Raw genomic sequence first — 14,445 nt, forward strand, 5'->3', positions numbered from 1 at the left:
AAGTACTCATAACCAATTTTAAATTAATTCAAGCATTTTGGTGGGTTTATCGCTCGATGTAATCTCAGATGCTCTGTTTCTTACAAGCTTGCATAGAACAGTTGTGTTTTGTGTTCAGGTGACGTAGATCTAATTTTGTCCACATGTTTTGTCTACCCACATTTTCTCCTGACACAGGCCTTGTCGCTGAAACACAGTCCGTTGCATTTTGAAGAATTGCTAATTAAAGAAATCCTGCCATTTTCTTTATCTCCTCTGTTTTCTTCTTGCTTGTTAGCACTGTGTGGAGTGTGAACCCTTGTTTGTGTTTTCACAATTATGATAACATTTACAGACAAACTAGGGACTTTAACACTAAGTACATAAGTAATGCCACACTGGGAAAAGACCAAGGGTCCATCAAGTCCAGCATCCTGTCCACGACAGCGGCCAATCCAGGCCAAGGGCACCTGGCAAGCTTCCCAAACGTACAAACATTCGATACATGTTATTCCTGGAATTGTGGATTTTTCCCAAGTCCATTTAGTAGTGGTTTACGGACTTGTCCTTTAGGAAACCGTCTAACCCCTTTTTAAACTCTGCTAAGCTAACCGCCTTCAATACGTTCTCCAGCAACGAATTCCAGAGTTTAATTATGCGTCGGGTGAAAAAAAATTTTCTATGATTTGTTTTAAATTTACTACAATGTAGTTTCATCGCATGCCCCCTAGTGCTAGTATTATTGGAAAGCGTGAACACACGCTTCACATCCACCTGTTCCATTCCACTCATTATTTTATATACCCCTATCATGTCTCCCCTCAGCTGTCTCTTCTCCAAGCTGAAAAGCCCCAGCCAGCCTCCTTAGTCTTTCATCATAGGGAAGTCGTCCCATCCCCGCTATCATTTTAGACGCCCTTCGCTGCACCTTTTCCAATTCTACTATATCTTTCTTGAGATGCGGTGACCAGAATTGAACACAATACTCAAGGTGCGGTCGTCCATGGAGCAATACAATGGCATTATAATATCCTCACACCTGTTTTCCATATCTTTCCTAATAATACCCAACATTCTATTCGCTTTTCTAGTCGCAGCAGCTCACTGAGCAGAAGGTTTCAGTGTATTATCGACGACGACACCCAGATCCCTTTGTTGGTCCTTAACTCCTAACGTGGAACCTTGCATGATGTAGCTATAATTCGGGTTCTTTTTTCCCACATGCATCACCTTGCACTTGCTCACATTAAATGTCGTCTGCCATTCAGCCGCCCAGTCTCCCAGTCTCGTAAGGTCCTCTTGTAATTTTTCACAATCCTGTCACGAGTTAACGACTTTGAATAACTTTGTGTCATCAGCAAATTTAATTACCTCGCTAGTTACTCCCATCTCTAAATCATTTATAAATATATTAAAAAGCAGCGGTCCTAGCACAGACCCCTGAGGAACCCCACTAACTACCCTTCTCCATTGTGAATACTACCCATTTAACCCCACTCTGTTTCCTATCCTTCAACCAGTTTTTAATCCACAATAGGACATTTCCTCCTATCCCATGACCCTCCAATTTCCTTTGTAGCCTTTCATGAGATACCTTGTCAAATGCATTTTGAAAATCCAGATACACAATATCAACCGGCTCCCCTTTGTTCATGTGTTTGTTTACTCCTTCAAAGAATTGAAGTAAATTGGTCAGGCAAGATTTCCCCACACAAAAGCCGTGCTGACTTGGTCTCAGTAATCCATGTCCTTGTCAAGTAATCCATGTCCAGGGCAGGGCAGAGCCCCACTATTTTTAGGTGGCACTTGCAGCAGGAGGGAGTGCTTACTCCTTATTCCTGCTTCCAGGTATGAAAGGGAGTTGGGAGCCTGGGGAGTTAAGAGGGAGGTTGTGGTTGGGGGAGGGGTTTCTGTGTGTGTGGGTGGGGGTCTAGAGATCTAACGGATCTCCAGCCCCTTTGTGTCAGGGTTTGACAGGTCCGGGATTTTTTTTTGTGACAGCCCAGACCAGTCAAACAACTTCTGTTGGAGGATTGTGCCTTGGGCACATGCCCAGACACAATCCTCCCACAAAGGTACCCTGATGATCGAAGCTACTAGTGCACAAAAGTTTGAATGCTACTAGTTTTGACCATAGAAGCGTTATTTCCTTGCGCTGTTCCTGTGTTAATTTTACAGTGCTGTTCGGAACAGCGCAGGGGAATTAACCTAAAAATTAGCTATACAAGACTCCAAAAACAGGTGAGACGGTATGTGAGAATTAATGGCCTGCTGTCCTCGAAGAATACCTGCTACAGGTAAGTATCTTCACTTTCTCCAAGTAAAAATAGGACACTTGATTCTCACATATGGGAATCCTTAGCTACCAAGCTCACTGAAAACAGCAACAGCGTTCTAGTTCAAGTTAACATGAAACTATACACAAACTGTGTAAGAGTGCAGCCTGGAACAGGACATAACAGACCTAGGAAGGTGGAGTTGGATTCTAGACACCAAACTAATTCTGTGAATGTGTGGACTGAAGACTACATTGCAACCTTGCAAATCTCTTCTATAAAGTGGGCTACCGACGCTGCAATGGCTCTGACATTATGACCCTGGATCAGCCTAGCTTGTGCATAAGTGAAAGAAATGCAATCTGACAGCCAATTGGAGATGGTGCATTTCCCAATGGCGACCCCCATCTTGCTGGGATCGAAAGAAGGCTGGGTGGACTATCTGTAGGGCCTAGTCTGCTCCAGGTAAAGGGCCAATGCTTGCCTGCAGTCCAAGTCTTGTACTGCACTCTTGCAAGGATGTGCGTGTGGCTTGGGAAAGAATGTTGGAAGACTGATTCAGATAGAAATCAAAACTTAGGGTACGTGCAGAGAACTACTCTTATGATGAAATTTCCTGTAAGGTGGATCCGCTACTAAGACCTGAAGCTCACTGACCCTGCAAGCTGAAGTAGAAGCCACAAAAAACCAAAACCTTCCAGGTCAAGTACTTCAGTGAACAGGAATCTAGTGGCTCAAAAGGAGCTTTCATCAGCTGGGTGAGGAAGATGTTGAGGTCCCATGACACACGTAGAGGTTTGACCGGGGACTCTATCAAAAGCAAACCTCTCATTAAGCGAACAACTAAAGGCTGTCCAGAGATGGGCTTACCTTCTACACAGTGATGGTAAGCACTAATTGCACAGAAGTGAACCCTTAAGACCAGACTCGGAGAGCTGTAGAAGGTATTCAAAGCAGGGTCTGTGTAGGGCAATAAAGAGGATGTATGGCACTGTCCACACACCAGATGGCAAACCTACTCCATTTGAAAGATTAACACCTCTTAGTAGAAACTTTCCTGGAAGCCAGCAAGATGACACCATCTGCAAGATGCAAGGCAGCAAATTCTAAGCTCTCAACATCCAGGATGTGAGGGCCAGAGACTGGAGGTTGGGATGTTGAACATTGTGAGGGTTGGAAAACACTCCAATCTTCAAAGTTCTTTGGAGGATAATTCCAGAAGAGGGAACCAAATCTGCCTTGGACAATATGGGGCTATCAGGATCATGGCTTCCTGGTCTTGCCTGAGTTTCAGCAAAGTCTTCCCCACGAGATGAGAGGATACGCATACAGAAGGCTGTTTCCCAAATGACAGGCTGTTGTGTGCCCTGAGCCTGGAACAGAGTGACAAAGGGGATGCCTCACACTTGCAAAATCTTGCAGGCAACACCCCACACTGAATGACCCTGCTCAGTCTGCTGGCTAGGCTGTTGGATTTGTCTACCAGGTATGTGGCTCTGAGAACTATTCTGTTCTGGACAGCCCATTGCTACATCTGGACAGCCTGCTGACACAGAGGGTATGCTCCCGTTCCCCCCGCTTGTTGGTGTAATACATTGCAACCTGATTGTCTGTTTGAATGAGCACAATTTGGTTGAACTGCCAATCTGTGAAAGCCTTTAGAGCGTTCCAGATTGCCTGTAGCTCCAGAAGATTGATGTGAAGATCTGTCTCCTGAGGGGACAAAGCACCCTGATTATGAAGTCCATGTAAGTAGGATACATCTGTCAGCACCTTCTGGGGATGAGGAATTTGGAATGGACATCCTATGGTTCAACTGTCCACCAGAGAAGGGACTAAACCAACTCCGGTGCCACCTGGGTGACATCCACTAGGTTCCCAAAGGCTTGACACTAATGGGAAGCTAGGGTCCACTGGGCAATTCTTATGTGAAAACGTGCCAAAGGAGTGGCACAGTGAAGGCCATGTGGCCTAGCAACTTCAACATCTACCGAGCTGTGACCTGCTGACTGGCTCGAACTAGAGTGGTGAGAGCGACTAAAGTGTCTGCCCTAGGCAACAGAAGAAAGACTCATGCCTGCTGCGTGTCTAGCAGGCCTCCAATGTGTTCCAATTGCTAAACCAAGAGCAGGTGGACTTGGGGTAGTTTAAACCGAACCCTAGCAGCTCTAGCACCTTAATAGTTCTCTGAATGGACTCCTGTGCACCGTCCTTCAACGTGCTCTTCACCAGCCAATCATCCAGGTAGGAAAACACATGAATTCCCGGTCTGCACAGTGACGCTGCGACTACTGCTAAACATTCGGTGAACACTCTGGGAGCTGACGTGAGGCCAAAAGGCAACAAACGGTACTGAAAGTGATGTGTTCCCAACCAAAATCGGAGATACCTCCTGTGACCTGGAAGTATCGGAAGGGAAAATTAGGTTCTTACCTTGGTAATTTTCTTTCCTTTACTCATAGCAGATGAAGCCATTACGTATGGGTTATGTCCATCAACCAGCAGGGGAGATAGAGAGCACTCAAACTTTCACAGTGCCCTCTTGGCCAGCTAGCTCCACTGCCTCTTCAGTATTTGAAGCTTCCAAAGCAGTATGGCTTCACAAGAGCTTTCCTCATAGCGAACGATGGCCCATCACAAGGGCATGAACTCATAAAGGAGGGAATGCACTTCCTCCTGGAGGGAATAAACTCATCCTCCTTATTGTATAAGTGGAGGGAATCACACATCCTCCCAACACACTGGAGGGAATGAACTCATCCTCCTATTTATAGAACTGGAGGGGAACACACGCGCCTCCTGGAGAGAATCAACACATCCTCCAAACAAAAACATGCTGGAGGGAATGAACACATCCTCCTAAATTTAAACTGAACATGAATCCTGAAGATTGTTTTCCAACTTTCTCCCAAGGAAGGAACTTCAGGAAATTAGAACAGAACCTGAAAAACAGATTCACAGCATACAGACAATCATACAGGGAGGGCTCATGGCTTCATCTGCTATGACTAAAGGAAAGAAAATTACCAAGGTAAGAACCTAATTTTCCCTTCCTTGTCATCAAGCAGATGAAGCCATTACGTATGGGATGTAACAAAGCAATCCCTAGATAGGGTGGGAACAAGCCACACCACGCGCTAGCACTTGTGCACCAAAACGCGCATCCCTCCTGGCAGCCACATCCAGCCTGTAATGTCGGGCAAAGGAGAGCTTAGAAGCCCATGTTGCTGCACTGCATATCTCTTGAAGAGAGAGTGCTCCAGTTTCAGCCCAAGAGGAAGAAATCGCTCTAGTAGAATGCGCCTTAAAGGCTACAGGCGGAACCCTGCCGGCCAGCAGATAAGCTGAAAAGATAGTTTCTTTGAGCCAGCGGGCAATAGAGGCTTTAGACGATGGAGACCCTCTGCGAGAACCGGATAGCAAAACAAACAGATGATCAGAAGTCCTGAAAGAGTTAGTAACTCGCAGATACTGCAGCAGAGTCCTGCGCACATCCAAAAGGTGCAGCTGCCCAAAAGATTCTGGAAACTCTTCCTCTGAAAAAGAGGGCAAGAAAATAGGCTGGTTTAGGTGAAAGGCTGAAACCACCTTAGGCATAAAGGAAGGCACGGTCCGAACCGTGACTCCGGACTCTGAAAATTGCAGAAATGGGTCTCTACAGGACAGCGCCTGGAGCTCTGACACCCGTCTCGCCGAGGTAATGGCCACCAGAAAAACGGCCTTCAGTGTCAAATCTTTCTCCGATGCTCGCCGAAGCGGCTCAAAAGGAGATGCCTGCAGGGTTTTCAAAACTAGCCCCAGGTTCCAAGCTGGACAGGGTGCTCGCACTGGAGGTCGGAGCCGAAGCACCCCTCTAAGAAACCGTGCCACATCTGGGTGAGCAGCCAAAGACACACCTTCCACCTTACCACGAAGGGAGGTTAACGCTGCCACCTGCACCCGCAGGGAATTATAGGCCAAGCCTTTTTGTACACCTTCCTGCAAAAAGTCCAGAATCGGCGAGACAGGAGCCCGCATTGGAGCAATGGCTCTGGAAGCACACCAAGACTCAAACAGGCACCAAATCCTGGCATATGCCACGGAAGTGGACCACTTGCGGGCTTGCAGGAGAGTGGAAATAACTTTTATCCCTCAATTGCGCCCTCTCAATAGCCATGCCGTAAGAACAAAGCGGCCGGCGTCCTCCATGGCTACCGGTCCCTGAGTCAACAGGTTCGGTACCAGAGGTAACGGCAGAGGAGCCTCCAGGAGCATGTCGGAGGTCTGCATACCAAGGTCTCCTTGGCCAATCCGGGGCGATGAGGACCACTTCTCCTGGGTGCAGCCGAATCCGCAAGAGCAGGCGCCCTATCAAGGGCCATGGGGGAAACACATAAAGTAGACCCGGAGGCCAGGGTTGAGCCAAGGCATCCAACCCCACCGAGCGAGGATCTCTCCGTCTGCTGAAGAAGCACGAGACTTTGGTATTGGCACTTTCGCCATTAGATCCAACACGGGCTTGCCCCATTTGGCACAGATCTGCAGGAATACTTCGTCTGCCAGATTCCATTCTGCTGGATCGATCTGATGCCTGCTCAGATAATCGGCCTGCACATTGCTCTGACCTGCAATATGAGCTGCCGACAGACACTGAAGATGCAGCTCGGCCCAGTGGCAAATCAATTCGGCCTGCGTGGCTAGTGCTCTGCACCTTGTTCCGCCTTGTCGATTTATATAGGCCACCGTTGTCGTGTTGTCCGACATCACTCTGACAGCCAATCCTTCCAGGGTCACTTGAAAGGCCAGAAGCGCCTGAAACACCGCTTTCAACTCTAGGCGGTTGATGGACCACTCCGACTCCTCGGGTGTCCATAGACCCTGGGCATGCTTCCCCTTGCAATGTGCGCCCCAGCCCTTCAGGCTGGCATCTGTTACTACTAGGCACCAAACGGGGAGCGTCAGCGGCATTCCTCGCCGCAGCATGCTGTCCGAGAGCCACCACTCCATGCTGAGTCGGGCCGCAGGGAGCCAAGTAAGTCTGCATTGGTAATCCTGAGAAATAGGAGACCATCTCCGGAGTAGGGAATACTGTAGAGGTCTCAGGTGCGCTCTCGCCCAGGGTACCACTTCCATCGTGGCTGTCATCGATCCCAGCAGCTGGACAATGTCCCAAGCTCGCAGGCGGGGCATCCTCAGGAGCAGACGGACCTGATTCTGAAGCTTGCACCGCCTTAGCTCGGGTAGGAACACATAGCCCGAGACTGTGTCGAACCTGGCCCCCAAAAATTCTAGAGATTGTGAAGGGGTCAGGTGACTTTTGGCCATATTGACGACCCAGCCTAGAGATTGAAGTACTGAGACCACTCTGGCTGTAGCTTGTAAGCTCTCTGTTGCAGAGTCTGCTCTGATGAGCCAGTCGTCTAGGTACGGGTGAACCCTGATACCCTCTCGCCTGAGAAAAGCAGCTACTACCACCATTACCTTCGAAAAGGTTCGGGGAGCTGTGGCGAGGCCAAAAGGCAAGGCCCTGAACTGGAAATGCTTTCCCAATACCGCAAACCTCAGAAACTTCTGGTGCGGGGGCCAAATCGGTATGTGCAAGTAAGCTTCTTTCAGGTCTAGAGACGTGAGAAACTCTCCTGGCTGTACCGCCGCAATGACGGAGCGCAGGGATTCCATGTGGAAATGCCGCACTCTCAGGGACTTGTTCACTTCTTTTAAGTCCAGAATAGGGCGAAAGGATCCACCTTTTCGCGGCACCACAAAGTAGATGGAGTATCGGCCGCAGCCTTGCTCGGCGGGAGGCACCGGGGTCACTGCCCCTAACTGAATCAGACCTTGTAAAGTCTCCTCCACCGCCGCCCGTTTGACGGCAGAACCGCATCGGGACTCCACAAACACGTCTCTTACTGGGGCGTTGAATTCTATTCTGTATCCATCTCTGATCAGGTCCAGAACCCACTGATCTGAGGAAATCTTGGCCCACTCCTCGACAAAGAGGGAAAGCCGTCCTCCGATGACAGGCATCGAGGAGAGGGCAGGCGCACCATCATTGAGAGGGTCGCCCCTGAACTCCTGGTCTTGAGCCACCGGCTGCGGAACGCTTGTCCGAGCGAAAGGAGTTCCTCTGCTGACCACAGGCACGTGAAGTGAACCCAGCAGAACGCCCCGGGCGGTACCTTCTAGCTTCACGGAAGCGAGGTCTGTACGAGGAGTGGACCGCCTGGCCCTTAGAGGAAGGCCTCTGCCTATCTTCGGGCAAGCGCTGGGGTTTTGGATCACCCAAGTCTTTCACAATTTTCTCCAACTCCTCACCAAATAGGAGAAGTCCTTGAAAAGGCAACTTCACCAACCTTTGCTTAGAGGCCATGTCCGCTGCCCAGTGTCGTAGCCACAGACGACGGCGAGCCGCCACTGCTACTGCCATTTGTTTAGCCGAAGCTCTGACAAGGTCATAAAGGGCATCAGCCAGAAAGGACAAGGCCACCTCCATCCGCGGAGCCACATCAAGCTAGGCAGGCTCTAACAGCATAACAGCTGCATGCAGAAGCCCGAACAGTGAGACCTGCAATTTCAAAGGACCGTTTCAATGCTGTTTCCAGCCTACGGTCTTGAACATCCTTCAGGGCGACACCTCCTTCAACAGGGAGGGTAGTTCTCTTTGTCACCGCAGTGACTAGGGCATCCACTGTGGGCATTTGAAAACGAGCCAAATGTCCCTCACGCAGAGGGTATAACTGCCCCATAGCCCTGGAAACTCTCAAAGGTCCCTCGGGGTCAGCCCACTGAGCCGAAACAAGCTCTAGGATGGAGTCATGCAAAGGGAAGGCCCGAGCAGCTTTCTTGGTACTAGCCATCCTGGGATTACCCGAGGAGGCCATGCCACTGTCAGGATCTTCTATCGAGAGGGCCTGCAGGGTATCTGAAATAAACGCTGGCAGCTCATCATGGTGGAAAATCCTCACCGCGGAGAGATCATCCAGATCCTGTGGTAAATCCGCACCTGACTCTGGTTCCTCAGCCCAAGAACGTCTGTCAGAGTTCTCCGAATCCTCACACCCCGACCAAGGGGGGGGGGGGGGGGGGGGGGGGAAGGTGCACCACAATCTGAAGGGGAATTAACCCTTCTGCGCTTATCTTTAGGCCAAGCATCCGGGAAAAAAGCCTCACTGGGCAGTCCCAGGCCAGAGTCCATTGGGGGGGCAATCAGAGGAGCCTCAGGCGACCCCTGAGGAAGGGCTCTTTTCATCATGTATGCTTTATGCAGCAAAAGCACAAAATCCGGGGAGAAAATCTCACCCTGGGCACCCAAATCCTGTCCGGTGCTAGCCACTCCTAAAATAACCTCATCTCGAGGTGCCCCACCCGGCTCAGGTCTCTCCGTGTCCACGGAGGCCGTGCCATGCGGTGTAAGCAAAATGGCGCCCGCTGCCAGCTCAGAGCGGGAAGAAACATCGCTCGCCATGCTCGGGCCGGCTCCTACGCCAGTACAGCACGATTTACAGAGCCCTGCTGCTGATTTGCGCTTGCCACAAGTGGAACAGCGCTTTACATTGTCCGCAGCCATTGCCGAAAAACGGCGGTAAAATCCAAAATGGCGGTTTCGCGCCAAAATCGCCCCGATCGCGGGCCCACCCCGGAGGAGTTGGAAAACACTCTTACCTCAAAGGATCTAGTGTACAACTACGATCCTGCTGAAAATCAGGTCAAAAACCTCTGTTCCAGCGTCTCTGCGTTTAAAAACGTGACGCGACTTTTTTTTTTTTTTTTTTAAGCTGTGAGGAAAGCAGAGGTATTGAAGACTCCGGAGGCTCAGATGAGTGGGAAAGGCAGGGAAAGGGCGAACCTATATGCGCCTGCATCCGCTGTTGGTGGGTAAGGACAGGGAAAGCAAGGCAATATGTCCACATCCACAGAGGTATGGGTAAGGCAGGGAAAGGGCTAACCTATGTGCCTTTAAAGTGAAGCTGCTATAGCCTCCAACACCCCGGTTAACAACTGGCAAGCCAGGAACCACCTCCCGGCAGATTTTTCTGGAGCTCGAACAAGCTGCAGCCACCCTGCTAGGGGAGATAGAGAATACTGAAGAGGCAGTGGAGCTAGCTGGCCAAGAGGGCACTGTGAAAGTTTGAGTGCTCTCTATCTCCCCTGCTGGTTGATGGACATAACCCATACGTAATGGCTTCATCTGCTTGATGACAAGGAATATGTGTTTAGGCATCCTTTAAGTGCAGAGAGGATAGCTAATAGAATACAAATCATTGGGAAAAAGAGTGGCAGGGATCAGGGCCCTTAGGTCTAAGATGGGATGAATCCCTCCCCCCCCCCCCCCCCCCCCATCTTTTTTGAAACAAGGAAGTACCTGGAAGAATCCCTTTTCTTCCCCTGGTGGAAAAGGCTCAAATGAATGGGCCTTTAGAAAGGTGGACAGTTCCTCTGCAAGTACCTCTTTGTAACAACAGCTGAAGTAAGATGCTCTTGGAGAGTAATCTGGTGGTCACTGACACCAATGCAAGGAGTAACTGAGAAGAACCCACTGGTCAGAGGATACAAAGGGCCACCTTTCTGGGAATAAACTCAGCCTACCCCCCCCCCCCCCCCCCCCCCAGGTTATCTGGGACAGTCACTGTTATTGCAGCTATGCTCTGCTGGAGCCAGTCAAAAACTCATATTTTGACTGGGTAGCTGTTTGGGTCTTAGGCGAACACTCTTGGCAAGAAAGAGTGCACTGGGGCTGAGCTTGCTGAGGAGGGCGAGAAGAAGGCGCATACTAATCTGTAATAGAGACCCCTCTGACTTGCCCAAAAGCCTCTTGGTTGAGGTTACAGAAGGCACTTGCCAGGAGACAGTGCTGATGGTCATCAGTGTGCTTTTTTTTTTTGAGGTCTGCAACCTCCTCCACCTTCTCTTTAAAAAAATATCTCCACGGCACGTGGCATGTGGCAACCTCTGCTGGACCGCAACGGTCCAAGTCAGACATGAACAACTAAGAGTCTGCGTATCACTATACTCTGGGCAGAAATCCTGGATACCACATCAAAAGTATCAGTGCCCCTGCCCAGAAATTTACAATATCACTTCTGCTGCTTGGCCAGCTGACGAAGAGATTCGGCCTGCTCCGGTGGGAGAGAAAGTGCCAAATCAGTCATACTGTACAGATTCATGCACAGCTGGTATGACTGAATATGGGATATGAGCATTGAGACCTGATACATTTTCAACCCAAAAGGATCAACAATTTGAGCCTCTGAAGCAAAGTCTCTAGAACTTCTGGCCTAGAGTGCAGATTCCACCACCAGGGAGTAAGGCAACTGTGGGTTATCAAATCCAGGGGATCTAAGAATCCAATACATGGTAATCATTTTGGGGAGGACAGGTGCCAACAGAGGGGACTCCCAGTTCTTCACCTGAACATCACACAAGATCTTCTGAAGTGGGATAGTCACAGCCTCTCTAGAAGGAAAGTTGTAGTCTTAGGACCTCGAACATCTCAGCCCTGGGCTTGTCCTCCGTCTCCAAATGAATGGGGATGGCAGTCACATCTCCTTTACAAAAGCAAGAGACACTCTCAGGTGGAGACTTTCACCTCTCCTCTTGTGGGAAGGGATCTGATGGAATGCCACAGGACTCCTCCTCCAAGAAGTACCATAGATCTTCATCAGATGCCCATGAGTGGTCCGTATTGGTGTCAGCCAAGAACTCCTCATGGGAAGACTGAGACAGAGCCTGCCTCAGGTAGGAGAAATTAAATCCTTGCCCAGAATGGTGTCAAGATGCCAACATTGACTATTTGGACCTAGCTCCAAAAATGTTCTCTTTCTGAGCCTCTCCGGACTCATGTTCTTTTTTGAATACGCAAAAAAAAAGAACACAGTTAGTAGAGTTATGGTCAGTCCCCAAACACTAGATAACACGGATTGGGTGTCAGCACCAGAGATGGTCCGATTGAACCAAGCACCGCACGTGAAGCTACTAGGAACCTTCAAATGACATAGAAAACAGCTGTGGCCAAATCAAATGATTATTCAGACAGTGACACCACAGGAACAAGGAGATCATGCTGTTTACTTGAGTAACTCTTTTAAAAGCAGTGAGAGTGTTTTGTTCTGTTGCAAAAAAGAGTAGAATCCTGCAGAGGATTTGCATACTCTATTATCCAAACTAACTGTAGTTTTTTCTGACCCCTGATGCAAGTGTTTCACTGCCGAAACACGGCCCGTGTCGGGTTTTGTCCTGTTCCCAGAGGTCCACACTTGTGCTTTTTTCTGCTTTGATATAAAAAGGGGCAAATCACCGAAAAAATAATGGGAAAAATCCCAGCCGATGCTCAGGCCTAAGAGGGCCTTGTAAGCCTGAGAAAAGTAAAGAAAACTTAAAAACTGGGAAAAACAAACTTTTAAGGAAGGAAGAAAAATAAATGTACAGATGCTGTGAGGAGACGCAACATGTTCTCTCCTCACCACGGATGAAGAGACACTGATGGTCCCACACTCTCACGGCGGGCGGGAAGGCCACGAGCTCTTAAAGAAATAGTACGTTGAAAAGCGTTTCACGCCAGGCACCGTGGACGATGTCACCCACATGTGAGAATTAACTGGCCTGCTTGTCCTTGGAGAAAGAATTCTACAAAAGGCAAAAGAAAAAAATCTGCAATGAATAAAAATATACAAATGAAACATCATGTAGAACAAGTTTAAAAAAAAACATATATTAATTATAAATCAGGATCATGGCTGCTGATTATCCTGTAATAAAAACTTTCTAAGAAAGGTCTAACATTTTACAAAAGGTCATATAATCATTCATACATCTTATTTCCTTTGGAAGTGAATTCCACCATTTAGTATCCAGGCAGGTAAACCTAGAAGCAAAGATTGATTTATAAACTATTTTCTTGCAGCTGGTAAAATAAAGAACAAGATAATCTCTACCACCCACAAAAGCATTTTGAATTGGTAGATCTAAAAGTCTACATATAATCAGGTGCCATATATGATATATGAAAGCACATAAATTTGAAAACAGACATGGCTTTTATTGGAAGCTAACGCAATATTATTAGGATTGGTGATGCTCCTTCATATCGTGAAACTTTAAGAATCAGTTGAGCAGTGATGTTTTGCACTGTTTTATGATAGAAAGACTAAGTACTGAAGATGGGTCACATGAACTGTGCCTGCTTGTATGGTTTGATAAACAAAGTAGCTAGCTATAAATTTATTAAGTTAAATGTGCCAAGATGAAGTGTTTTCCAGGATTTCCTGGTACAGACTTTCAGAGATGGAGCAACTTGTCAGTTTCCTGTCTTCTGTGATCATAACCTGATGTTCCAGCATTGGTATATTTTCACCTCATTAATTTTGCAGTGCAAGTCCTTCATCAGGGTCTTTGACACTTTCTTTCATATTTTGACAATATATAAGATAGCACTCCACTATTTCAGCTTGATGCTAACATGACAGATGAACTGTGTACTCTTTGTTCCCAATCTAGGTGGAATTTGAGCCACCAGTGATAGTTTACTATTTATTTTACGTATAAACCTATTGGCTGAAGCATCTTACCTTCAGATACTGGTGTGATATCTGTCACTTTAAGGTTCAAGTTAGGAATGTGCATGGCATATATATCACTCCCAAGTGTCTTTAAAGTAGGCAAAACAAAAGTGATTTCATATTTGTGCAATATCTTCAGAAATCCTACCTGCACAGAAACACACAAGTAGTACTTGTAAGTTTTCGGATATATATTTTACATAACTTCTTAACAGGCATACCTTTATAATACCAGGAATTTAAAAAAAAAGTCACAGAACCTAGTTAAATACAAATTTATCTCCTCAACCTCCAACAACCACCACCAAAAAAACCCCCATTTTATAAATTCTGGTATTAGCTTTTCCACAAATAGCATGGTATATTACTGCTAAAGGAAATATGTTCTTGCCTCACACAAACACTAGTGGACCTATTCATTGAGAGGACAATCAAGATGCATGTCCTTGTACAACTTGGCTAATTTTGTTCACGTAATAAGAGATGTTTCCATTGGCAGGGGGCAGAACAATATGCATGGTTTTGTATAATTAGAACTACATGCATTGTTTCCAACATAAATATTGCCTGCAGAGATAGCAAGCACAAATCTCTACAGGTAATTTTTCAGGTGGCAATCAAAACAAAACTACTTTGGTAGTTTTGCATTTACGAGT

At 47.6% G+C, this 14,445-nt stretch overlaps 1 protein-coding gene across 1 annotated transcript in view; it reads right to left on the reverse strand.

The window, feature by feature from the left end:
• The window catches only part of C2H20orf27 (chromosome 2 C20orf27 homolog), a 121,162-nt gene that overhangs the window by 58,257 nt on the left and 48,460 nt on the right, over positions 1-14,445 (reverse strand). The window contains exon 4 of the mRNA XM_030190981.1: positions 13,799-13,937. Coding sequence (XP_030046841.1) covers positions 13,799-13,937 — 139 coding nt within the window. The remainder of the gene's footprint in view (positions 1-13,798; positions 13,938-14,445) is intronic.

Source organism: Microcaecilia unicolor, chromosome 2 (genome assembly GCF_901765095.1).
Source record: "Microcaecilia unicolor chromosome 2, aMicUni1.1, whole genome shotgun sequence".
NCBI lineage: Eukaryota > Metazoa > Chordata > Amphibia > Gymnophiona > Siphonopidae > Microcaecilia > Microcaecilia unicolor.